This window comes from Branchiostoma floridae, chromosome 2 (genome assembly GCF_000003815.2).
Source record: "Branchiostoma floridae strain S238N-H82 chromosome 2, Bfl_VNyyK, whole genome shotgun sequence".
In the NCBI taxonomy this organism is placed as follows: Eukaryota; Metazoa; Chordata; class Leptocardii; order Amphioxiformes; family Branchiostomatidae; genus Branchiostoma; species Branchiostoma floridae.
In genome coordinates this window covers 27,947,108-27,973,975 of record NC_049980.1, presented here as the reverse complement: position 1 = coordinate 27,973,975, position 26,868 = coordinate 27,947,108, and the positions used below count along the sequence as shown (strand labels likewise).

General features: G+C 41.7%; 3 protein-coding genes across 4 annotated transcripts; all 3 read left to right on the top strand.

Moving 5' to 3' along the window:
- Window positions 1–245: 245 nt before the first annotated feature.
- Window positions 246–2,981, top strand: LOC118409127 (plasminogen-like). The gene is made up of 5 exons (XM_035809995.1): window positions 246–454; window positions 1,091–1,245; window positions 1,623–1,856; window positions 2,074–2,313; window positions 2,764–2,981. Exons 1-5 carry the CDS (start codon window positions 270–272, stop codon window positions 2,979–2,981), a joined length of 1,032 nt encoding a protein of 343 aa, XP_035665888.1. The 5' UTR covers window positions 246–269.
- Window positions 2,982–6,425: 3,444 nt separating this feature from the next.
- On the top strand, window positions 6,426–7,819 carry LOC118409126 (5-hydroxytryptamine receptor 3A-like). Its single transcript, XM_035809994.1, has 3 exons — window positions 6,426–6,729; window positions 7,151–7,283; window positions 7,402–7,819. The coding sequence occupies exons 1-3, from the start codon at window positions 6,498–6,500 to the stop codon at window positions 7,817–7,819; spliced, it is 783 nt and encodes a 260-aa protein (XP_035665887.1). The 5' UTR covers window positions 6,426–6,497.
- A 2,020-nt stretch (window positions 7,820–9,839) lies between these two features.
- LOC118409807 (plasminogen-like) lies at window positions 9,840–26,481 on the top strand. Of its 2 annotated transcripts, none has more exons than XM_035811127.1 (4): window positions 9,840–9,994; window positions 19,219–19,309; window positions 22,812–23,048; window positions 26,164–26,481. In XM_035811127.1, the coding sequence occupies exons 2-4, from the start codon at window positions 19,237–19,239 to the stop codon at window positions 26,394–26,396; spliced, it is 543 nt and encodes a 180-aa protein (XP_035667020.1). In that variant the 5' UTR covers window positions 9,840–9,994; window positions 19,219–19,236; the 3' UTR covers window positions 26,397–26,481. The 2 variants fall into 2 exon arrangements, with proteins under 2 accessions (XP_035667020.1, XP_035667019.1); XM_035811126.1 differs by lacking the exon at window positions 9,840–9,994 and adding an exon at window positions 12,016–12,379.
- The last annotated feature ends 387 nt before the right edge of the window (window positions 26,482–26,868 follow it).

Genomic DNA, 26,868 nt, shown 5'->3' with positions numbered 1-26,868 from the left:
CTAACGGAGATTCTAATTAAAACCAAACCAAACCAAAAAGTGACTTAGACCCCGAGTCTATGACGGAAGGTAATGCTACCTGAAACGTCTGACCGTTTTCAAAATCATATCCAGTGCTTGAGTATCTACTATTTGGCGTAATCTTCAGAATTGTTTACTGGAAGACTTGGTATACGGTAACGTTACATGGCTTGTTCTATGGTAACGGTACATCGTTCATTATATTTTACTTTTATTCAGCATGCCAAGATATTCCATCGTCTTTGACGATGTGCAGGGAAATTGAGTACCAAAATATGACACTTCCCAACCCACTGGACTTCACCCACACCACGGTAGCACAGGTTGAAAACTCAACAACGTTCAGCACCCTCAGCACCCTCGCAGATTCCAAGTGTCACCCCCGTGTTAGAGACCTGGTGTGTGCTACAATTGTGCCCCGCTGCGAGTCCAGGTAACGTTAAATCAGTTTCCATGGAAATGAAAGTATTGCTTTTGGTGTGTCTTTGTGTGTGTATATGTGTGTGTGTATCTGTGTGTGTGTGTGTGTATGTGTGTGTGTGTGTATGTGTGTGTGTGTGTATCTGTGTGTGTGTATCTGTGTGTGTGTATCTGTGTGTGTGTCTGTGTGTTTGTGTTTCCGGATATCTGTGGTCAGCATGACTTAAAACCTCTGTGTGGATTGTAATGTTATTTGGAAAAATGGTCAAGGTCGATATGGGTCGCCATGGTGTGACATGGTCCTTATCTGTACTTATTATATATAATACGTACTTGTGACTGTTGGTTTGGTTGTGGGTGACACACCTGCGTTTGTCCCAAATACTTCCTTATTGTTTCTCATATTTTATCTGATAGTTTTGGGAGTCCAGCATCCAGCTCCTTTACGTTAATGACAAATCATCTTTGTATAGCAGCCATCTAGCTGTTTCGTAATTCATCAACCATTGACAACCGAACACTGGAAACGTCCGGAAGTAAATCTTCGTTTATTATCCAGTTGTAGAGATTGAATCGTAGTTGAATATTGTTTACCCGGATGTCTAACCTTCATAAACGTGTCAACCGTTGACTGTTTATTTTGTTTTAGCCCGAACCTCAGGCAGCAGCTGCCCTGTCGGTCCTGGTGTGAAGAGGTGAAGTTCTCTTGTGGAGAACTGGACTCTTGGTCAGCCTTCCCCAGCTGTGAGATCTTCCCTCATGCCAACTGCAATAACGTCAATACTTCAAGAACTCCAGAGGGAGGTAAAGGTCTATTCTTATTAGCTACGTATACCATTGGGTCGTGTGGCATACGTAACTGCAAAGTGTTTGGTTTACAACCCAGAGGTCATGCTGTTAAATCCTGACATGCTACCAATCTTGTGTCCTTGAGAAAGGCACTTAACATGACTGCCCTCACTGTGAACGCTTCGTTTGGGGAGGTAAAAGGTGATGGAAGGGGAGGGTTGGGCTCCGCCTTCCAATACCGTGCCCTAAACTGCCCATATGGCCTCAAAAAGGATAATGGGGTTACCTCTAACCCTTTATGCATCTATGCCGCCTGTTGTAATAACTGAGAAAATTGATAATGTTGACATTTTATGTTATGATTATTTGTTTGTACTTTTTGTCCGTCGTAGAGGAGTGCTTCGATGGAAATGGTGCCAATTACAGAGGAGACGAGGCCAGAGGTCCCGTGTCTGGGGTCGACTGTGACCGATGGGACGATGACCCAACCTTCACTGCACCGTTCCCCTGGGCAAACCTTGTGGAAAACAAATGTCGTAACCCTGGCGCACACGGCGACACCAGGCCGTGGTGCTTCACTAGCTCCACAAGTGGATTTGAGTACTGCGACGTCATCCCTTGCAAAGGTAAGTCGTCAAGGCAGATTCATACATGGTAGTCAGATAAAGTTGAGAGATGTGGTGAAGGACGAAAACACTGTACGAATGATCCAGGCTCTGTTGTCAGACACAACCCTTGCCGCACGTGTACGGGGAGAAGTATCCCCTCACTTCCAAGCAACTGTCGGTTCGCCCCAGGGCGACAGCTTGAGCCCCCAGCTGTTCAATGTCTATTACGAGGCAGCCCTCCGAGACCTGCGAAGATCCTCCCCACCCATCCCTACTCAAGACAGGAGGCTCAAGATACCAGCCGAAACTCAGTATGCCGATGATTTTGACATTAGCAGTTCTAGTCACCATCTGGAAAATATTCATGAGGAAGCCTTGAAGGTCCTACCAGAGTGGAAACTACATGCCAATGCAAGTAAGACAGAGCGGGTCCACATCTGTCTGGAGAAGGACATGGAAGAGGAGTGGAGAAAAAGCAAGTCGGTAGGCTCAAGACTGGGCATCGCAGAGAACATAGGAGAAAGGCTACAACTATCAAATTGGCCATTAGAAAGATGTGGAAAATGTGGGGGACAAAGGCCTCCTCAGTAGTCTGATAGACGACTGTAAGCTACATCTCAACCAGTACATTAGACTTGAGACTCATGTGTTAAGATTTCTAAGGGAAACAGCAGCAAACAGAAGACGATGGGAGGAATTGTACAAACACGTACACTGATTTGGTTATCCATGACAGCTTATTTTATGTTTATCTATAACTAAGAACAGGACTGTTCTTACATTTATTATTATTATCATTGTTATTATTATTATTATTCAGAGAAAGATGTGACAGGTTCAAAGGTATCAAGGATGACGGCAGGAAAGACTGGTACATAACGTTATAGCTCTACAGTAGAGTTTCCCTTCTTTCTCGTCCCTGCAGTTAAAGGGTGCAAGGATCCCGGCAACCCCACGTTTGGAAAGAGAAGACCCATTCTGAAGTTCTACTGGCCAGGTGAAACTATCACCTACACATGTGATACAGGGTTCATGTTCAAAAAGGACTCTCCGCCTAATAAAGCACAATGTGTTATTAACAACACAACAGGAGAAGCCTATTGGGCAACAAAGAGACCAAACTGTGAAGGTAAGAATTACTAGAAAGGTAACATTTGCACGGAAATGGATACTGTTTACCTTCACGTTGTCTAGCCTAACAAACCACTGCTCTGTTTATTCGTACTCCAACACATTCATTGTGTATAATGACTAGCCCTCCTGCTCTCTCCTAATTGTCAGTTGTTACATGATGTAATCGAACACCACAGGGTGTCTGACACACCTCCAGTAACCATGGTGACAGACGTATTGATATCAAGGAAATAATGGCTGTCATTTCTGATTGCAATTACACGTAATATAAGCTTATAGTAAATTAAATCTAGATTGCAGGTAGAGGCTAATGACAATTTTGTGAGTTATATTTGTGTTGCAGACGACCAAAATTTCAAACTTCAAAATGAACTCCTGAGTGAGAATGTCTACGCCAAGAAGTTGGCTCCAACAACTAATCTGAAAATAAAGGCATATGTTGTCAACATCATCAACTTGGTAAGTGAGAAATACCAAATGGCAGAAGTTCCAAATGTTGTTATGCCATGGATACTCCAATGTAACTGAGAAAGCATGTGTTGGTAGATTCGACAGCAGTATCCAAACCGGGACATTGCCTATCTTTAAAACAGTCACCTGTATTTTTCATCCACACTTATATTTACATTAGAAATGACTTTAATCAAGGTGTATTACTGCCAGTTGCCGATGTGTAAGACTTCCGTCCTTCAAAGTGGCAAATGTTATACGTAATAACGTTTTTTTATGTATATTTCTTTCAGGATGAAAAAACGGAACAGATAGTAACATCCTTTAAGGCTGAATACGTAAGTTAATTGTTCCTTTCATTCCCTGAGGTACAATATGTCGGTTATTCGTCATTACGATAAAAACATCTCTGAAGAACGGTGAAGACTAACTATGAAAACAAAAACTTAAGCTGATTAGGAAATGTTATGCAACTATTCCAGATGGGGTAAGCACTGATGCCTATGGATAACGTTTCGACCGTTACTACTACATGTATATAGATAAAGCACAATTGCATACGATCTATGTAACCGTCACAAAACGCTAATCAAAATGAATATCAACTTTGGTTGGTCATATTTCCATTGTTTCTGCATCAATGTTAATGTATTATACATGTATATCCTTTCCAATGATATACAACTTATTTTGATTATAAAGGCATAGAACGAGCACCGGGCCTGCTTACGTGATGGGTCACAAATATGAATAATTAATTTCCAAAAATAGCTCGAAATAAGTTATTTTTACATATACATTTCGTATGTTATAGTTATAGTTATAAGTTCATCTTGAGTATATAGGCCTGTTGTTTTTGTATGTTACAGACATGGATAGACAAACGGTTGCAGTGGGAACCCGAAAAATATAAAGATTTAGATCGTTTCTCTGTCCTTGATGACCAGATCTGGAAACCAACGTTGACACTGCAGAGGAAGTAAATGTCTTTTTATTTTGTCTTCATGCGCTACTCAAAATCTCCTATGGTCTAAATCAGCAGAAGTACGATGGGTGCCATCACTTGACAGTGATGCAATTTCTTCCCCAATATTACTTTCTTATGCCTAGGTTACACATAGCCGAATTTGACTCCCGACTCTCTCGACTATGGTTAGGAGTGATTCGGGAGCTAAGTCGGCTGTAGTCTGCTGCAGCAGAAGTACGATGGGTGCCATCACTTGACAGTGATGCAATTTCTTCCCCAATATTACTTTCTTATGCCTAGGATACACATAGCCGAATTTGACTCCCGACTCTCTCGACTATGGTTAGGAGTGATTCGGGAGCTAAGTCGGCTGTAGTCTGCTAGCGTTCGGCCGAGTCGGCTGGCGTTCGGCTGAGTCGGATGGTGTTCGGCTGCGTCATCCGAATGTTTGGAAATGTTCAAAACATTTGGATCTGGAATGGGTTGGCCAGTGATCTGCTGGTGTTCGGCTCGGTTGGCTGGTGTTCGGTTAGTAGTCAAACTTAAATCTTAACCACGCCATATCCACTGCTGACTTACTCACAGCTAGTTTCCAACCTACCCACGACTCACCCAAGACATATATATATATTAAGAATCTCTCACTGCAAACTCCTTCCCAAGCAAAAGGAAGGCGAATCACCCCCGAACTTCACGCGGCCGACATCCAGCCAAAAACAAAGAAGAGCGATGAATGCCGTATTGGCGCTATCTATGATCCAAATTTGATCTCTTGGTGATGTTGACAGCATAGAAAAATGGATTATTTTGATTGAAAACAAAAATAACCATTCTTTGCGAAATTATCTTATTATGTCCATTTGAAGTCGTGAGACGATTGGCAATCGGTTAGGAATCAGTCAGGAGAGATTCGGCAGTCTGCGGCTGGTGGTCGGGGTGGTTAGGAGTAGGTTAGATCTAGATAGAATTCGGGGCTATTTTAGGAGATAATTAGGAGATGCTTGGCACGTTTTTGACGTATGTTCGGCACGGAAGATAGGCGTGGCCATGGCGGGTGCCGCTCATACCCGAACATGCCCCTAAGGCCTGTCTCGGTCACAAAGCCCCACCAAGGCCACACAACGCCACTAGCTGCAGCTAGATACTCATTTATCTAGGGGTAAAGTGAGGAACGTCGTGTAAGGTGACTTTCCCAAGGGCACAAGATCGGTGACACGGCAGCCTCTCGGTCTCGAGCCGCAAATGCTGCCACTGCGCCACGCGGTCCCATTGCAAAATAGAAACACTCATATCGGCAGTCATTGTAGTGTCATTTGATGGATAGATATGCCACAACAATGTACTAAGTAAGATTCTTTTATAATGTCATTTTCAAAGTCAAGTCTTATTTGCTCTACCAGCGAGGACACCTATTATAGCGGTGGGTTCCCAAAGACAGAGGTAAAATTGGAGAGTACCGGTGAAGTGACCTGGCCGATCACATCACTGACCACCACGACGTGTACCTTGGATCCCTTCCTCTTTCCGCATGACAACATGACGTGTAAGGTGTGCTGGGAAGTCGGAGACGATTACAAAATAGGTATGTTAGTCTGAAATCTACTGCACTTCTTACATTCACATAGAAACAACACCCGAGGTGCCAGTCCGACGCCGGGTAGGATGGCCGCGGGAGGGCTGGGACCGAGGGCGATATGGAATACACGGCTTTGTATCTTGTTTATGTCCTACCAACCAACCAACAAAACTCACGTTTCAATTCAGAACTTGAGTCATCCGTCGACATTGTTTTAATAATTTGGAAATACTATCTCTGGCAATTAAATGGGTAAAACTATTTTCAACTTTGGCTCAATTGACCTTAAAAGAAACCAATGTCAAGGTGAATATACCAACTACATACATGTAACAGTTTATTGTTGACTTTTCATACAGACTACTGGTGCTTGCCTTTTGATACAGGTCCTAGAATGCTTTGAACATTTTTTTTTTCTTTTCAAGAATGTTCCAATTCAACAACACACAAAGATACATACTTCCTGACCTGCCAAAATAACGAGGCCATCATTTTCAACGGAGAGTGGCGAGGAAAAACAACTCTTTCAGCCATGGACCACACGGCCTGTCTGACTATGACTCTCAAACGAGACCCCACTTATCATTACGCCACAACCATCTCTCCCTGCCTCATCCTCATCGTCCTCATGATCATCACCTTCATCATGCCCATCGACAAAGGCGACAGGATTGGTTTCGGCGTCACCATTCTTCTGTCCATGGTGGTGTCGCTTGTGGTCGTCACAGGATTCCTACCTGTGTCTAGTGCGCTGCCATTCATCGGTGAGCTGTCAATTGATACACACTAACGCGTCGTAAGTCACAAAATTTTCAAGCAGGCTGTGAGAGAACCAAACATCGACAATGATCTAAGACAGTGTAGCATTTTTCCTAAGCCGAATTATACGAGACACATTTGAACATTTGTTTATCTATTAAAAGTTCAATTCGGCCTGCAGATCACAAATGTCACTATCCCAATTTCATTTGCGGTTACACAATCTTTGTGGCTCATTAAAGAAAAGACGTAGTTTATAGCTATTGTCATCGCTTAGAATATTTTAAGTTACAAACACATATGAAGCATGTATGTAGCATAATTGCATGAACCATTAGCGATATCTCTTGTTAACGTATAAGCTTCATTAAAGCGTCTTTTGGCTACTTTGGTTCTCATAACAAGTCACATGTCCTACTCTTCCAGCTATGCTGATCATTGTGTGCATGGCTCTGATGGCGCTGTTCATGCTGTCGACTCTTTTCATCATCATCATCCACGACAAGAAGGGACCGGTCCCAAAATGGGCGCGGACGCTCTTCCTGAAGAACATAGCAAGGTATGGCAAACGTTCAAATACAAGAAAATTGGTCAAATAAACTTTATGATTTACAAATACTTAGTATCCTTTTTCGTAATATGCTTCTTAACGTGATTCTATCCTCTCGTCGCTTTAGGGCCCTATTGATGGGAGACTTGACCAAGAAGCTTAAAAGTGAAGAGCCAAGAAGACCCAGCACAAGTGACAAAGTAAGTGACACCGAAGGATACGACAACCACTCATTCAACATGCACATCGATGGCTCATCATCCGAAGAGGAAAGCCCTTCTCCGGATACAAGAAATGCGGTCGGGACTGCCCTCATTGGGTTGAAGGGAAGTGTAGATGAGTTGAAGGTCAGTGTTAGGCAATTGTCTGTCAGCATCGACGCCATGACACAGGCAAGCCGTGGTGATGACGATGACAAAGTCGCAGAGTACGCTTTGTTGGCTAACGTCCTCGACAGGTTGAACCTGGTCCTCTACATCATCGCCATCTGCGTGGCCATACCGTGTACTCTGCTCATTGGTCGCCCACGGATCATCCCTAACTAAACCACGCTGTCTAATTGCGAAGTTATGTTTGATGGCATGCATGTATTTTTTTTTACCATGCATTGGCCAGATCTCTATTGTCATGAAAACTGACACACATTTTGTCATGTTACGTTTTGTTATGTTAAATGGATTTAGCGTATTTATTCAAGATTCATTCTTTATTCGGTATTGGACTATCGGTATATTTGATATAATTCAAGATTTACCAATTCTTGGAGTAAATATTGAATGAATGAATGAATGAAGACCTTTATTGTACGTTTTTGCTTCTTAACAAGCTAAGTACAGGTCAAGGTGAATAGGGTACATCTCCTAGTGATTCTAAGTATAATCTGTGTAAATTGTAATACATGACTGGAACTACAAAGTCTAAAGTATACTAGTACTACTACTAGTTCTGGTATGTACAGGTTCAACTTATTTACAGATGCCTGCAAGTTAACAAAGTCACAAAATCACAAAATCTTAAGCATCATGTTGTAAGTGTGGCAGAATTGCGCAGATTGTAAATTTTTTTTTCTGGTTATGCTGATATGTTTCGTAGCCTTTGTTGTGTTTTTGAGACGCAGCCTTATCTCATAGAAGTGTGAAGTCTGCCAATCTTCAACAGCACTGTCGCCTTATTGACACCAAGAAAATTATTAGCATCATCATGATCACTGTGAATGCAAATCATATTCTTTGATCAATCAGTGCGTCAAAGAGAAGCCACGTAGGTGAAATGTAGCACATATATATATAAGTGTTATATCTAGTACTCATGTCTGTCATGCTGTGAATCTGACTGTTCTTTGTGTCTGGGATTCTGAACAAAAAAAGCCGGGAGTTGGGAGTTGAGGACAGTTGGAGAGAGGCTTGAGTCAGAGAAGGAAGCAGAGAGAGGGTCCCATCTCAGCAGCTCCCGTGTGTTTTAACGACATGGCCTGTGTATTGTGCTTTTTAGTCCTGTAGTTTAAACGTTCCTCGTGCAGCATTCAAAAAACCGGACCACACATCCCCCCCCCCTCTAACAATGTATTCTGTATCATTTCTCTTTTTGTTGTTGTAGTTTTTAGTTGGCCATACAAAAGTGACTGTACTTTTTGTCGTGTAAATAAAGCTTACTCAGCTTTTTTTATATACCTTTTGGTTTTGTAATGTTCATACATTTTTGTACATAATTCATAATAATTAATCGAGGAATAAATTTATCACGATTAATCGAAAAATAAATGGGGAATTCCCGTCATGTTCATTGTTGCAGTGCAGGGTCACATTATAAAAAACTCACCAAAGCTATAAATTTGACATTCGGACTAATTTCTTCGCAGCTAAACAGTGACACCCAGCGACTACCATGAAAACAACAGATATATTTTTCTACATCTCAAAACAAGTCTTAAAGGCGTATCAAAGCCAAAAAGGCTGTTGCATTTTTTTCTCATCACTTTACACAGAACATTCCTCCCTTGGGTTCTTGTAAAGTATATCCTTGTTTTTACGCACTGATTCCTTTATTTTATGACTAATGATGTTGACTTAAAAATTATCATTCAGAACAACCATTTTATTTATTCTACTTCAAATTCTCACACAAAGGCGGCTCCTGCAATTTTGAAAATAGGTGCTAGGGGGTCAGAATCTAGTACGCTACTTCAGTACAAGAGCTCCAATGAAAATATCATGACTATATAATATAACGTGTCTGGAAAGGAAGGTATGAAAACTGAAAGTCCTGCACCATGGAAAGCCGTTTGGTTCATTTTACCAACGTAGCAAATAACATAAAGATCCACACATAACGTATGCTGTTCATAAGACATACAGACTGACAGACAGGCAGACAAAAAACTTGCTTACGACGGAATGAGTTACGTAGCGGTAAAGGAGTGGTAGGCTTGGTATGAAATTCAAACAACTTCTTGAAGCAAGTTCAGGACCCTTTGTTATGTAAATCAAATTGCCAGGTAGGTCGCTTCACACCTTGAGCATACATCCACGTGAATAGTGTAAAGCGACCAACTAACTGGGTTTTATGCATGGACAAAGGCTGTTTTCTCAAAAGCGTACTCCAAGTGCAAACATTCTATGTCAAGATCGGGTGGTTACTTGTCTGCCCATTCACTCCTTCAAACACAAGCCACAGGTAGACACGACCCGCGATCTTCTACACCAGGTTTGAGAGCTACAACGGTGAGTTGAACCCTTAGCTTGTTCTTCTGTTCATGCATATTCTATACTGTATAGTGACATTGTATTCACAACGCTTACTTTTACATTGCAAAATATTGGACATAGAAGGACAAGACACATTTCAGAATCTTACAGAAAATTGTAACATTGGATGAAATTTTACCCGATAGAATTAATCGTTTTTGATCAGGAAGATTACACAACCTCCTTCCCCTGTAACTTTTACTTGCAGAGTCACAGGCATACTCTAAACAAGGTAAATAAAGCAGTTATCCTGGGAGACTTGTCCTTTCTAAACGAGACGTAGAACATCTTACAGGCAGTGGTAATGGAGACATGAATCACCACGGTCAGTTTACACCAGTGAGTGATGACAAACTTGAAGATGTACTTTTGTGCCAAAGAATCAGCTAAGCAATTAGAAAAACACCAACGGACATATGACGATAAGTATGTTTCAGAACGTTTTGTGTACAGTGTACATATGCCATGGGAGTTGCTGAGACTTTGAAATACGATACTAGTAGAAAACACCTTTCAACCTAATAACACACAAAGGCGTCTGTCTAGCCTCTGTCACCGGCGTCTCTGGCATACATGTAATTTGTTGGGGTAGGGGGGGGGGGGGGGTGAGGTCGATTCGCGTTTTTAACGAGAATACGCCGGGAAGGAAAATATGCCGCGAAAGAAAAAAATGCCGGGAAAGGACTATATGCAAGGAAGCTTGTACTCGCCCCCAGCTGCAAACTTTCCGCGCATTCATTACAATGGCAAACAAACAAACACACGCAGCCATATGCATCTTGGGGAACCATGCGTTACAGTACAGCGATGTACATACAGCGAAGGTCTCTAAATGTCCAAAGAAAGTGAAATGGGTTGCACGATGTTTGACAATGCAAAGAGCCTGCAACCTCAAGTCTTATTTTCACCACATGCACACAAATCGGGTGGAAATTACCCAGTTTTTATCAGTGAGGGAAAGTTTGACCCACTCCGGATCCCAGAGCACAACGACAACAGTAACCGGAGTATTTAATAGCGATTGTGGGAACGACTTTTTACACATAAAATCAGTTCAAAGCGTACACGTTAGTGTCCTCGGGTCTACAACCACGTAATATATGAACAGTTAGAAAAATAAACGGTAAGACAGATCGGGTTGGCAGAAGGTGCGATTTGATCGGGAAAGTTTCGAAGTCTCATGCAAAGACAGTAACGCGTATGTTTGTTCCCGGCTTTGCTAAATTTCATTACACGAGAAACGCGAAACAGATATTACTGTTGCCCGATGTGTGTAGGCTGTATCAGTGCTAGGCCAACATCCCACCGCAAGGCAAAACACCGTGATTATGAACTTAAACGTTTTGAAGGGAAATTGTGCGTTGCATAAGAAATATTTTCAATTTTTACGGAGAGTTGCATAGCGAGCCGCTTTGAGCCGCGCTCAAAGTGCACCTTAAAATGGCCGACTTCTCTCGTTGCTATGGCGTCCGGGTAGTTGCTCGGGGGTGGATCACGTGACTGAATAAGCCCTATTTTCCAAGCAAAGGTTGGGTCCCCTGGACCGTATTCTCCAAGCATAGACTGAGTCGCGGATATATAGTAGAAGTCGGGAAAAGCGCGAGGAGCGCGCTGGTAAATTTCCCGACTACTACTATATTCCCGCGACACAGCCTCTGCTTGTAGAATAGGGACCCCGTGAAGGGAGCGAGCCGGTAAAAATTCCGACTACTACTATTTCCGCGACCCAACATCTGCTTGGAGAACAATTATCCACGTGTGTCTCACACAAAATCGGCTCCTGAAGTGTTGAAAATAGCTGCTAGGGGTCAAAATCTAGTACGTCAATTTAGTCCAAGAGCTCCAATCAAAATGACTATATATATAACGTGTCCGGAAAAGAAGGTATGAAAACTGGAAGTCCTGCTCCATGGAAAGCCGCTAGGTTCATTTTACCAACGTAGCAAATAACATAAAGATCCACCCAATAGCTGTTCAGAGACAGACAGACTGACGGTCAGACAGGCATACAAAAATTTTGCTTACGGCGGAAGGACTTACGTAGCGGTAGAGGAATGGAGGGTTTGGTCTGAAGTTCAAACAACTTCTTGAAGCAACTTCCACACCCTTTGTTATGTAAATCAAGTTTCCAGGTGGACCACATCACACTATTACCATGCATCCGTCAGTGGGGCTTCATGTGAATAGTGTAAAGGGTTCGTGCATGACCAAAGGCTGTATTCTCAAAAAGCGCGCTCCAAGTGCAAACATTCTATGTCAAGATCGTGTGGTTGCTTGTCTGCCCATTCACTCCTTCAAACACAAGCTACAGGTAGACACGACGACCCGCGATCTTCTACACCAGGTTTGAGAGCTACAACGGTGAGTTGAGCCCTTAGCTTGTTCTTCTGTGCATGCATATTCTATACTGGATAGTAACATTGTATTCACAACGCTTACTTTTACATTGCAAAATATTGGACATAGAAGGACACGACAAATTTTAGAATCTTACAGAAAATTGTAACATTGGATGAAATTCATCGTTTAGGAAGATTACACAACCTCCTTTCCCTAACTTTAACTTGTAGAGACACAGGCATGCTTTAAACAATGTAAACAGTTATCCTGGGAGACTTGTTTTTTCTGAACTCGACGTAGAACATCTTACAGACAGGGGTCATGGAGACATGAATCACCACGGTCAGTTCACACCAGTGAGTGATGACAAACTTGAAGATGTACTTTTGCCAAAGAATACCAAGCAAGGTGTTTTTTAACAGTCCTACATTTTCACTATTACCAAGAAGCGAGAAGAAGCCGAACTTTTGTGTTAGACTAGATTTGTGATACTTTTATATGTATATATCTTGACTTGTTGTGACCTGTACTTAGCTCGGTTGGGCAAAACTGTACAATAAAGGTCTTCATTCATTCATTCATTCATTCATTCATTCATTTAACACCAACGGACATATGACGAGAAGTATGTTTCAGAACGTTTTATGTACAGTGTATATATTATGCCATGGGAGCGGTTGAGACTTTGAATTACGATACAAATGGAAAACACCTTTCAACCTATCAACACACAAAGGCGTCTGTCTAGCCTCCTTTAGAGGCCTCTCTGGGGGCTTTGGCGTAAGTCGTTGGGGGAGGTCGATTCGCGATTTTTAACGAGAATACATGTGAAGGATGTGCCGTGAAAGAAAAAATGCCGGGAAAGGAATATATACCGGGAAGCTTGTACTCGTTCTTACACCGGCCTCTCTTGGGGCAGTGGGGGAAAGTTTGACCCACTCCGGATCCCCGAGCACGACAACAACAGTGACCAGAGTATTCGATAGCAATTGTGGGAACGATTTTTTACACATCAGTTCAAAGCGTACACGTTAGTGTCAGCGGGCCTACAACTGCGTAATATCTGAACAGGTAGAAAAATAAACGTGGTAAGACCAGGTGGTAAGACAGATCGGGTTGGCAGAAGGTGCGTTGTGATCAGGGAAGTTCCGAAGTCTCATGCAAAGACCGTGGGGAACGAATATGTTTGTTCCCGGCCTTGCTAAGTTTCATTACACGAGAAACGCGAGACAGATATTACTGTTACCCGATGTGTGTAGGCTGTACCAGTGCTGGACCAACATCCCACCGCACTACTAAACACCGTGATTATGAACCTAAACGTTTTGAGGGGAAGTTGTGCGTTGCATAAGAAATATTTTCAATTTTTACGGAGAGTTGCATAGCGAGCCGCTTTGAGCCGCGCTCAAAGTGCACCTTAAAATGGCCGACTTCGCTCGTTGCTATGGCGTCCGGAGCGTCCGGGTAGTTGCTCGGGGGTGGATCACGTGACTGAATAAGCCCTATTTTCCAAGCAGAGGTTGGGTCCCAGGGACTGTAGTCTCCAAGCATAGACTGAGTCGCGGAGATATAGTAGTAGTCGGGAAAGGCGCAAAGAGCGCGCCGGTAAATTTCCCGACTACTACTATATACCCCCGACACAGCCTCTGCTTGGAGAATAGGGTCCCCGGGACCCAACCTCTGCTTGGATTAATGTGTTTGTTTGCCATTGTAATGAATGCGCGGAAAGTTTGCTGCTGGGGGCCAGGTTTTTTTTCTCCTTTTGTTAAGAACAGCGGAAGCAAATATTGACTTCATCTTTCTGTTGGCGCTGTTATTATGGTGATATTGGACCGTGCAAATATCAGCTGGTGACAAGTTCATTTACAGACTGACGTGGTGTTGATCGACTGACGTTCAAACAATCACCTTTTGTACATACGATGGCAGGATGTTAGTTCCGTAAACATCCTGTCATTTGAGTATGGCTTTCCGATTAACCTTTCCCACCCCCCACACACATCTACCCAAACATATATAACCTAAAGTCCAGTTCGCTTTGTTTTGGTACGCTCCCGATGGTCCCTAACTCGGCCCGTAGCCTCCTTCACCTACTCTCCAAGCAGAGGTTGGTGGAAAAAAATCGTGACCTTTTCCTTTCATCTTTTTTTTTCGATCGGCATTCCCACCGATCGAAAAAAAAGATGAACGGAAAAGGTCACGATTTTTCCCACATAACATTGGCATCCCACCTAATTCTTCAGCTTAGCCCCCGACTCGTTCAGCTTTGCTCCAGGACGTCGCCTTGGCACCTGCTGTAGTTTAGCTTTTCCCCGGGCGTTCCTCTTTGTCCCCGATGTAAAATGCTTCCCCCGCCCTTCTATCTTGCCCTCAATGACCGACGTCAACCCGATTTGCACGTAGTCGACACGAAAATCGTATAGAAAGTAACAATATCGCGTTACGATTGCGCCATGAAAAATGAAATAGCTTCAGCTCCGGCGCACATTCTGGGCCACCTCTCTGCCGAGTGGCGTTTCACAAATCTTCTACAGTCTGAACTGAAAATGCACATGCCGTCAGCAGCGCGTTGTTTGCGGCGCTATATAACTCTACATAAATCGCTAGCTATCTGAAGGCTGGGTGGTGGACCGCTTGATGCCAGCGTGCTGTGCTATATATGGCGATCGGGCGCCTCGCTAAGTTCGGCGCCCGATCACCCCCAGCACCGTCCCCGGTTGGAAACAAAGTAATCTCCAAGCGGATCCTACGATTGCATAGGATAGTACCAACCAAACTGGCCAAGGAGTGTAGTCAGACAAAAAAAAAGATTTTGTGCCAGTACCGGTACCCACCCCTACTTCAAACCCTTGAGATGTTATATATTAGATTTTGAAACATCCTGCGTTTAGAACTGTCTGCGTAGCCTGTTTGAATCCCGCTCCAAGCGGCCACTGGTAGTTTGATGTCAAACACGCGTACATTCGTTCTGAAATGTGCAAAATAGACATTTTAGGTTCGAAACATAGATCAGCTCATTTTTCAGTTACACCTACCTTATTGCCTGCATGAAAATGCAGGTATAGTTTTCAGTTTCGTTGTCTGTGTGTTTTGGTGCGTTTCCGGCGATATATCTCCAGATTGCAGCATGCTATTGTGACGATATTTGGTACATGGGTTGGTGTTCGTGGCCTGACAGTTTGATTTTTGGGTCTAATTGGCTTTGAATTTGGTACATTAGGTTGGCTTTTGTGTGCTTTGGGGGCATCTCCGCACCTCTGCTTGGTTTTAATTATTAACAGAAGTCACTCCAGAGGCGCAGAGATAGGGCTACATAAGGGTCAGGTTACATTACCATCTGCTTAAGTGGGCCATGCCATTTACCAAGAGGGGTGTGTCCGGATATTTGTGGTCAGTGAAACTTGTGTTGATTGTGATTATAGAGTAGCTCGATAGGTTTTGGGAAGATAAGGTCAAAGTCAATTTTGGCTCTCAAGTTGCTTGGTCTGGAATTTGTGCTAACTTTGTTATCTCCAATTCCAATTTTTCCATAATGGGACTTTAAATGATGTATATCATTTGTAAGTTATGGCAGGTGGAACATTTACAAATATCAACTATGCAAATTAGGGTATAATTACTATGATGACTCTCAAACCGACAGCGCCCCGTCAGCCTTTTGGCAGCTAATTAAACAATTCAAAACAAATGATCGCACGTCCACGGACGAAACAATTGACAGTCAAACCATTCACTCTCACTTTAAACAGTTATTTGGAAGAGAATCCAGCATACAACAAACAGACAACAGCTTTCATATTCATATTGAAAACAAATTGAAAGAACTTGAGACCGAATTATCAAACTTTAACCCTTTAGACGCAGACATACAGCCAAACGAAATAACGCAAGTAATATCCCAATTAAAGAATTGCAAAGCTTCCGGCAATGACCTGATATTAAACGAGATGTTGAAATCCGCACACCATATTTTAACAAAACCGCTGGCTGATTTATTTAACCTTATCATGTCATCTGGCCACTTCCCCAAACAATGGTGTGAAAGCCATATCGTACCGCTACACAAAGGAGGCTCCAAAGACGATCCGAATAATTATAGAGGAATTACTGTCATGAGCTGTCTCTCCAAATTGTTTACCGCAATACTGAATACACGTCTTTCTAATTATTTAGAAAAACATGCACTTATTGCCCCAAATCAGTCGGGCTTTAGAAAGAATTTCGGAACACGGGATAATCTTTTTGTTGTTGACTCTTTAACATCTAAGTACATTAACTCCAACAAACGTTTATATGCATGTTTTATAGATTTTAGAAAAGCCTTTGATAGTGTTTGGAGAGAAGGCCTACGCTATAAACTGCTTAGTACAGGGATAGGTGGCAAATTCTATGAGTTGATCAAAACTATGTATTCTCACCCTCAAACGTGTGTCAAAACCCCCGAAGGTCTCACTCCCTTATTCAGTACGTACAAAGGAGTCAGACAAGGCTGCAATCTCAGCCCCACCCTGTTCAACCTGTTTATAAATGACCTTGTTAAAGAACTAGATAATCCTGACTGTGCACCTCCAACATTACACAATTTGTTTGTCTCATGTTTACTTTACGCGGATGACGTGGTAATATTCTCAGAGACTGAAAAGGGACTACAAGGTGCTCTGGACAAACTTAACATGTTCTGCACAAATTGGAAATTACAGGTTAATCTGAAAAAAACAAAAGTTATAATTTTCAACAAAACAGGACGCCTGTTCAAGGACGTCAGCTTTTTCTTTGGCCAGGAGATCATCGAAATCACAAGTTCTTATTGTTATTTAGGTTTGACACTGTCTTCGTCAGGCACTTTTACTACCGCCAAGAAGCAATTGTCCCAAAAAGCACGGAAAGCTCTTTTTAGTCTCAAGCCATTATTCCGTTCACCTCTGTCTCCGAAGGCCTTGTTAAGAATTTATGATGCATGTATCAAGTCCATTATGTTATACGGTTGTGAGATTTGGGGCAAGGATTATCTGAATGATAACTGTCCCATTGAAATAATCCAGAATAGATTCTGTAAAAATATTCTAGGAGTACAAAGAAGTTCTAGTAACTCGGCGTGTAGAGCGGAGCTTGGTATATACCCAGTTGATCTAGATGTTTCAGTCCGTATAGTCAAATATTGGCTTCGACTCAGACAATTAAATATGTCTTCACATCCGTTACAAGTAGATGCACTTCAGTCACAACATTATTTACCAGGGAACAGCCGCAGGAAAAACTGGATACATCATGTAAAGGAAATACTTGATAACAGCGGCTATTCATACATCTGGAATACCGACATCATAGACAGCAGTTATTCATGTACATTGTTAAGGAGAAGGTTGAATGACATGTATACTCAAACTTTCTTTTACAAGTTATCTGTAGACGAAGGAAAACTTAGATTTTACAAAAACTTAAAAACAACATATGACATGGAAAACTACTTGTACCATAATAATTATGATTACCGCTCAGCAATATGTAAGTTACGAATTAGTTCGCACCCGTTAGAAATAGAGAAAGGAAGATACAAAAAGCTACCTGTTCAAGAAAGAATTTGTAAGCAGTGCACAATGAATGCAGTTGAAAATGAAACACATTTTATTTGTGAATGCCCCCAATTCGAAGCCGAAAGAAAAAGGCTATTTGATAGAGTGACCGAAATCACACCAACATTTTCATTGTTAAAAACGCCACAAAAGATTCTCTTCCTACTAACATCAAGGGTTCAATCTATTATAGAACACATGGGGCATTTCATTTTCAAATGTCTTCAAGAAAGAAGTCAAACCCTGTAATAGTTACGTAGACTTAGTACCCCATTATGTATCGTATGTATATTCATCCACTTAATATGTGTATGCTAGAATTTAGTTTATCTACATGTATTCAGACCACATTTATTCATCTCATGTAATTAGTCATTCTTTTCTTGCAATTAGCCCAATGGGCATGAATTTGCAATAAACTTTATTATTATGATCCCTTGGTAAATGATACTTTCGTTTCTTATGTGTGACATGTGTAACTTAGTTAGTTAAAGGTGTTCATTCCCATACATAGATTAAATGTAAATGTGATACTCATTTGTATACTTCAAAATTATATATGGAATTCTACCAAAGGAACAGACTTTCCCATGTACAATGTATTCCATCAGTTTGGTAGAGAAGACCATGATTTGAAATAGATTGACAGCCATATTTGAATAATCAGCTACATTTGCATAATCACTGAGACAAAATAAAACAAGAAATGAACAAAAACTGAAATTTATGCAGATATAATGCACGCCTGGATGATGATGCAGATATTAGGTCTTCGAACTGTTTTGAAGTTTTCTCCATTAACAATATCCAAAAAATGACAGCTTATTTTTCTTCGACGCATCAGTTATGTACATGTATATTAGGTAGTCATAGCAAACGTTACCTTTAACATTTGTTGCAACAGTTACACTTTGTTTTTTCCTTCGAAATGATCTACAGTTTTTTTCGCTACATTGTTTAGATATAAGATGTAGTACATATGGTTATTTGAAAGTGGCTAGATTTCTTACACCAGGTTAAATAGATAAGGTAGAAAGCATTTAACAACAGTAACGTTAATCAGTCGTTTTATACTTTCTTGTTCCATATGGAAGCAAAAAACATCATCATAAAAACGACAGTTTCTTGCCTTACATGTGCATACTAAATTTAGTACTCTAATCATTTGGGCCTGATCACATAAGTAGCCCATGAAAGTATACAGTCGTAAAAACACTAAAATCATAGTAATGTATTGAGTTAGTTATATTTCCGGCTAGTATTGTACTGAAAATTTATTTCTATTAGCCCTAACTAGCGCGCATTATGCGCACACTACCATCGTGGATTGGCGTGGTGGTATGGTGCCTGTTCTACAATGGCGTCTCCTCCCAACCACGTAAGTAACTCTGCTCCATTTCATCTCGCTATGTTGTCATCTCTGCCATTTCTCCTGGTGAGAAAAGCATAGCGCAAGATTATTTTATATAAGGTGCGGGAATGGGACAACTGATAATGTATTACATGTTGTAATTTAATCTTTATTACAGACTTTCAAAATGTATATTACGGTACTTTTCCTTTCATCCCGCCCCCTATATTTAATCACTTTTATACCCCGTCACATGAGGCGAAAATCGATCGGAAGACTAGTCTACGAGCTCTAAATGACATTTTCGTGAGTAAGACGTCAGGTGTTCTCACGATCATCTTGCGATTTTTAGGGATCGCCGGCGATTAATTTTTTTCAGGGGTCGTACGACGGTCGCGGTGCAGCCAAACATAAGCGACAAGTCGCAGGAGATCTCTGAGATTGGAGAGCTCGTTACTGAGTCGCAGATGGTGCGTGCAAATCGTGCGTACCTCGCAAGGGTATCGACATTCGATTGATAGTCGTGCGTCAATCCAGCACGGACCTAGTTATTAATCATCGAGCGCAAAACAGATGGCGAACGCCCGTCAGTCGGTTTGTTTACAAATATTGAATGTCTGGGAATGTGAGGGTAATTCTGACATTGTGGCCCCTGTGGCAGTATGCAGGCTGCCTTTGTGACACAATTTCTTTTCTTTCGTCATTTCTAGTATGCCCGCGCATTCCATAAGTTGGTTACAAAGATTACGACAACAAAAGAAACAAGATTTATTGATATCTTGCCTTTCTGTGAGGAACGTTTTGTGTTACCTTGTCCGCGGGCAAGAGGTCATGGGAGGTTCATTATCATAGATTTATTTCAGACGATCGCACGAGCTTCGCTTATATGTGACAGGGACAGTTTTGGGGCGAAAAATACGCAAGACCATCTTAAGATCTTAAAATCAGCCGACCTTCCTGCGATCGCGAAGTACATCCGAAGATCGTATATCATGTGACGGGGGTATTACTACGATATCAAAGCCTTTAGGACGGTAGTAGCTTGAAAAAAAATACATTCATGTAGTTCTAATTCTTGTTTTTCTTATTATTTTCATCGCAAAATGTATTCATGATTACCTTAGACTTGATGTTGGATTACACGTAGCACATCATGACTGGCAGGCCTTGCGAATATCAAGTATGTCATCGAACATGTGCAAACATCATATTTCTTTGGTACGCCAATGAAGGTATGAAATCCAGGGAATACGACACGCCAAATAGCATTCAAGGATGCTACCTGAAAACGTCGTTTTTGAAATAATATCCAGATTCTTGAATAGCTGCTAGTGTTTTGGCGAAATATTTACAATTATCCTTTATGATATTAGAATCCACATATACTGTAAATACCCGAATTGTTGGATATCTCCTCATCTTAAATTGTATGCACTAATTCGTGAGTTAGCTGTTGCGCCCCGAACCGTGCCTAGGCACGGTTCCGGACAGTCCCCGTGTGTCCAGAACCGTGCCTGGGGCAAAAGCACGTTTTGGGACACGCAGGGGCTGTCCCGAACCGTGCCCAATCGCGCACAGATCTGGACACACAGGGGACCTTATCCCATACTGTGCTTTGGGGCGGAGCTTAGTGTTTTTAGGTGAGGAATCTGTCCAACGTGCTTTTTTTCCTGCAGCCCCGCCATCTTTGTTTTTCGGGTCGCTGGGATGAGTAAGAATCAGCGTAATTCTAGCTCATTAGAATACATTTCACGCTTGTCTTGGATCATTTACAGACTTAGAGTTGATGTTGCGCAAACAGACGGTCGTCTTAGTAAGAATTTCTACAACAATGATATAATATCCAAGACTGTATTATTTAACCACCAGGCACGGTTCTGGACAAAAGACGGCTTTATCCAGAACCATGCGTTTATCCAGAACCATGCCCAGGCACAGTATGGCATCATTTCCGTGTCAAAATTTCGTTTGAAAAAGATGCACGAAAAAAACGTCGTTTCGGTAGGACGAAAGGAGCCTTCTGAACGATTCCAATTTTAGAACAGACTAGAAATGTTCAATTTTGTTTGTTTTTCTGTCTCGAAAGATTCCTTAAAGAAGCGATAAAGCGTAACGATACAACGCAATCACCACACGGTAGCACATGAAGCAATGCGTCATTACCCCACGTCTGTCATCAGCTGTATCCTCCCATCCCAGACTAGCTTATACCCCACTTAAAACTAGTTCCACGACCCCACATCTTCGCCACATGATTCTATCTTTTACAACTGCTGTATTGTGTTTGTCATTTATTATGCAAATAAGGTTCTCATTTGCATAAATTATATGACTTGATCATCTCCATCAAACTGACATGTGCAATCTATGTTAAGAAGATAAGACTGCTTTTATCGCATTTTCTGATTCATCTGTACATAACTTCCAAATGCTACAAGAAGTTCCCGTCATTTACTACATTGACATTATAGCATTTTCTCATTAATTATGCAAATTAGGTCTTTATTTTGCATAATATACATCTATCAGTATTCTTCTCCTTCTCAGCTACAAATGGCACTTGTTGCAATGGTCCTGTAATGGAACTGAGCGTGTTTACACGTCTGTGTGTAAACAAGATAACTCAAGAACGGCTGGGTGAATTGGTTTCATACTTGGTGTGTTGGTAGTGTGTGATAAAAGCTGGAAATGATTAGATATTGGGCCCCCTAGCGGATTCCCTTGGTACTGCAGCGCAACTTCCGGGTTCGCTATCTCGTGTTCCCAACAAGCTATGGTCACGATTTTGGGGTGTTGGATAGCTCTTGTACTCAGGAATAAGTGACATAAGTTTGTGCCACCTAGCGGCTAGTTTTGGAGGGGCATTTTTTGTCAAAAACGTCTGAAGCATTACAAATCCCCAGCCTGGTTTGGTTCCTTCCACCCTTCACAGCTGTACCTGACAGTTGACGGGTTCCCAAGGCCCACGGGTCAGACTCCCTGATCCCCACGCGTCACTTTCCAGACGGGCGGACCGTACCAAGTAGTTCCCAGCTAGCAGAATGGGTAGGATTTGTTGGTAAGAAAGAATTTTTCATGGAATGCGCATGGCAATTGGGGTACCAATTTGCACAATTAATATGTCATCATATGAAGCTCAAGCTATCTACATACCAAACATCATGAAAATCCATCAACCCCTTCTTGAGTTGTCTCCTTTCAAAGTCTGACACTAAACCTGCCCTGCAGTCCCAAAACAAGCTGCTAAGGGGCCCAAACCTACACCACTTACTCTCAACCCGGAAGTTCCGCTGCAGTACCTTGACAGGCCGCTAGGGGGCTCAAAATCTAATCGTTGTCAGGTCTCATCAAGACCTACGCACTTACCGAATATCAATACAATCCATCAAGGCGTTCTTGAGTTATGTTGGTCTTCTACAAACATACAAATATACATACACACGCTACCCAAAACATAACCTTGCCATTCTGGCGAAGGTAATTAAGCCAGCGTGTATCAAATACTGTCTTTTTAAATCACATAAACCAGGAGATTGCCAGGTTGGAGACGGAACATCTTACCGAGGAACAGTCGCCGTGACCAGAACAGGCAGGACGTGTCAGCGCTGGGACAGTCAGACTCCTCATGGACACGACAGGACACCTGCTAATTACCCACAGGCCGGACTGGAGCAGAACTACTGCCGGAATCCTGACGGCGAACCAGGAGTTTGGTGCTTCACCACGGATCCCGGCATGAGATGGGAGCTGTGTGACATACCATGTGGTAAGGCCTGATTATGTAACCTTTAGGTGTGTGTTATGATCTCCTATCATCTGTACTACATTTGCTCCTTAACATTTCAATTTTTTTATAGGTGCCGTGAATAAAAGAAACTAAATGTAAATGCATTTACGATTATTCAATTATAGAATGAAAAAAGTCTTACAACGATATCGTTTTAACCGAAAATGCGATTATCTTAGACCGATTTTTGTTATTTTAAGGTACGATGCTTTGGCACGGAAATGATGCCATCAAGTGCATTTTGCTGAGTATAACGGAGTATAGCATTATTTTTGTTCCGAGACGATATCGTATGAATAAAACGATATCGTTTTAATCGAAAATTACGTATATCGTAGATGTATTTACGCTATGTTAGGGTACGTTTTTAGATACGATATTTTCGCACGGAAATGATGCCATACAGGCACAGTCCTGGATAGTCCATGTGTATCCAGAACCGTGCCTGGGGCAAAAGCACGTTATAGGATATTCGACGACTGTCGAACTTTGCCTGAGATTGTACACTGACGTCTGACACAACGAACTTAATGGCTTGGGGACTTGATCAAGGTGCAGCTTGGCGTTTTCATGTTTTATGGTATGCATTTTGTATTTTGTAATTATCTAGATAGGATGCACTTTGACGTACTAAATTATGTGTCTTTCATGAACAATTTTATGGATAACTAGAGTTCGACGAACACATCTCTTTGCCAAACAATCATGCCTTTTTTTAAGACTTTAAGGTCTTATTCATGTATTACAAAATAGTACCTACCCCAAAAGCAAATGACTGCGCATGAACTGTGTTCCTCACAAACCCACAAACCAAAACAAGACCTGATTGTACACAGATGACCTGATAGCATCCCTGGTCAATCAGAATTTCATGCTTTTCAATGCGTCCAGCTCACATGCTTATCAGTGTGTCCTCCAGCAAAAGATCTTTGAAACAGCTGTGTCCATAGATATAGGTCAAATGAGATACATGTATATACAAAACAGTTTATTTCTGTTAATTGGCCACTGATTACAATTAAATGCATCATTCAATGTAGATTATTATCTTAAGTACCTTTCAGCCAAAAACAATGCAAACAAGTTTGAAAGTCCTATCATGGAATTCAGTGGATTTCTGAACTTTCCTCATTAATTATGCAAATTAGCTGTTCATTTGCATAATTAGTATTACTAGCCACTCAAAATTCACGACCACAGCATGTTCAGAACACGAGATGTCAAAAATTGAAGTTTTTTTTTTGCAGTACCTTAGGAAGCCGCTAGGGGGCCACTATCATACTCGACCTTCGTTGTCCTGACCCCTACCCACCTACCAAATATTATCAGGATCCTTTCAATGCTTCTCGAGTTATGCATTCCACAAACAAACGGACGTACACACTCGGCGTGCTACCGTCCTAACAAAAAATGCTACGCCAACTATTTTCAAACCCAACCTTCCTTTTTGCAACCGCTACTCAAATACCAAATATCATGAAAATCCATGCACAGCTTCTTGAGTTATATGCTGTTGGCATGGATTTATGAATTTTCCTCATTAATTATGCAAATTAGCTGCTGATTTACATAATTAGTATAATATGTTTAAGTCATCACTTATTCTATCTACATACCAAAAATCCTGATGATCCGTCAACACGTTCTCGAGTTATTCTCGTTCAAAGTTTGAAAGGAAATCGGTGCCTGCAGTTTCCAAAACGCCGCTAGGGGTCCAAACTCACATGACTTATTTTCTGCCCCAAGGGCTATCTACCACTTAAAAATCATGACCACAGCATGTCCAGAACATGAAGTGTCAAAATTAAAAGTTTTGCTGCCCTACCTTACGCAGTCACTAGGGGGCCCATTATCAAAATTGACCTTCGTTTTCCTGAACCCCACCCACCTACCAAATATCATCAGGATCCATGCAAGGGTTCTCGAGTTATCTTGCATACAGACAAACGCACTTACATACAAATACCGCTACAGCACCGTAGGTAAGAGCCAGGTAAACCATTTTCGCACTTGACCTCTCCAAAACAGCTACACACCTACCAAGTATCGTGGAAATCGCCCAGCTGCATATTGACTTACGCTGCCGAAAACAAACCGCAAAAAACATACCAAGCTCGCTGTAATACCGTAGGAAAACGCCAGGTAAACCGTTTTCGAACTTGGCATTCCTTTCGACAACCGCTGCACACCTACCAAAAATCACAAAGTTCCATCCACAATTTCTCAAGTTATATGCTGTTGACCTACATAAAGACCCAAGTCGACAAAAACATACTCTTCTTGGCGAAGAGAAAAATCTTATAGTGGGAATCAAAAAAGACAAAATAGTGTTTAATCTGCATTCAAATTTGATAAATTTCCCACTATCTGTATACATATTGTATTCATCAGTGTGCAATTACCTCCGTGTATTATCTTGCAATAAAAATAACTGTTATTTTAAGATTACCATTTGTTGTACTTTTCTTGCACCATAAATAAAGTTAGCCATGAAGGAGAAATAAAAGTTACTATACAGTACGACATGGCTTTGAGCAAACCAATACCTAAGACTGTATATTCTGTTATCTCATTCAGCTCCTCTAGGTACCTGGCATAGAAAAGATCCGCTTAACTGCCAAACTTTTTTCAATTCTCGAAACAAACTCTCGCAAAATCTCCCAAAATCAAGCCTTATTTGGAAACATAGGCATAAGTAATTATTTCACTGTCCCGTCAATCACAGTGATTGACAGCGCTTCCGGGCATAGATCTGGACAGTCAGGCTGTGCCCCATTCCGTGCCTGAATGGGCACGGAACGGGACTGGCACGGTTTGGGACACGACAGTTCGCAGTATGTACCATATATGTTACTTATATGGTAATCATCATTTATCATTTTAGACATTAACCTTATTGTAAATAATAGAATGCAATGATTTCCCACTTTTCAACCCTTTATACTGTGTAGTAATGCGTTTGATAATTGTATCCATGATCACTGCAATTCAGTCCTACGACTGCAAGACTGATGTGTTGTCTGTGATATCAATGTTAGATAAACTATTCATATATTGTTCGTATCTTATTTCTTTCCTTAATGTCTTATGTCAGTTTGCGAGAGCCTAACGACTGACACCGGGACCTTCACCAGCCCGAACTACCCAGACAACTACCCTGAAAATCTGAACTGCCGGTACGAGATCTCCGTCACCCCGCCCAAGGTCATCAGACTGACCTTCACGTACTTTGAACTTGAGGACCCCTTTGACTGGGTGTATGTGTATGACGGAAACACAACAGATTCCACATTTCAGATAAGTGAGAAGCCAACGATTCTTCTGTAACTGTCTGAGCACGATTTGCGGCTGTTTTAAAACGTTTCTGTAACTTGCTCAATCCGCAAATACATGTACGAGGAGTGATCAATAAGTCCTCGGTCTCACCCAGAAAAAATAAGCACAGCTCAAATTTTCAGGCACAGCTTCATAGTATGAAGCCTTTTATCAATATCTTACAAATTTCAAATCTTTACAGTCATATTTTTACAGGCCATAGTTTTTTGCAAATCAGAAGGTAGGTGGCGAGAAAAACAAGTGTGAATTGTGGACAGACATGTGTGGGTCGAGTTCCCCATGCCGTAAATTTTTTGTCATTAACAAGAGACATTGTCAAAATGTTTGATACTGATTTTCTTCCTATTTCAAGCAGAAAGAATTGAGTATCTGACTTCCAGCAGCGATAGTTGACGCTCAGGTCACAGCTCAAAAGTCCACGTTTTTCCCCTTCTCTCTTACCTAACGTTACTGGGTGTCGCCT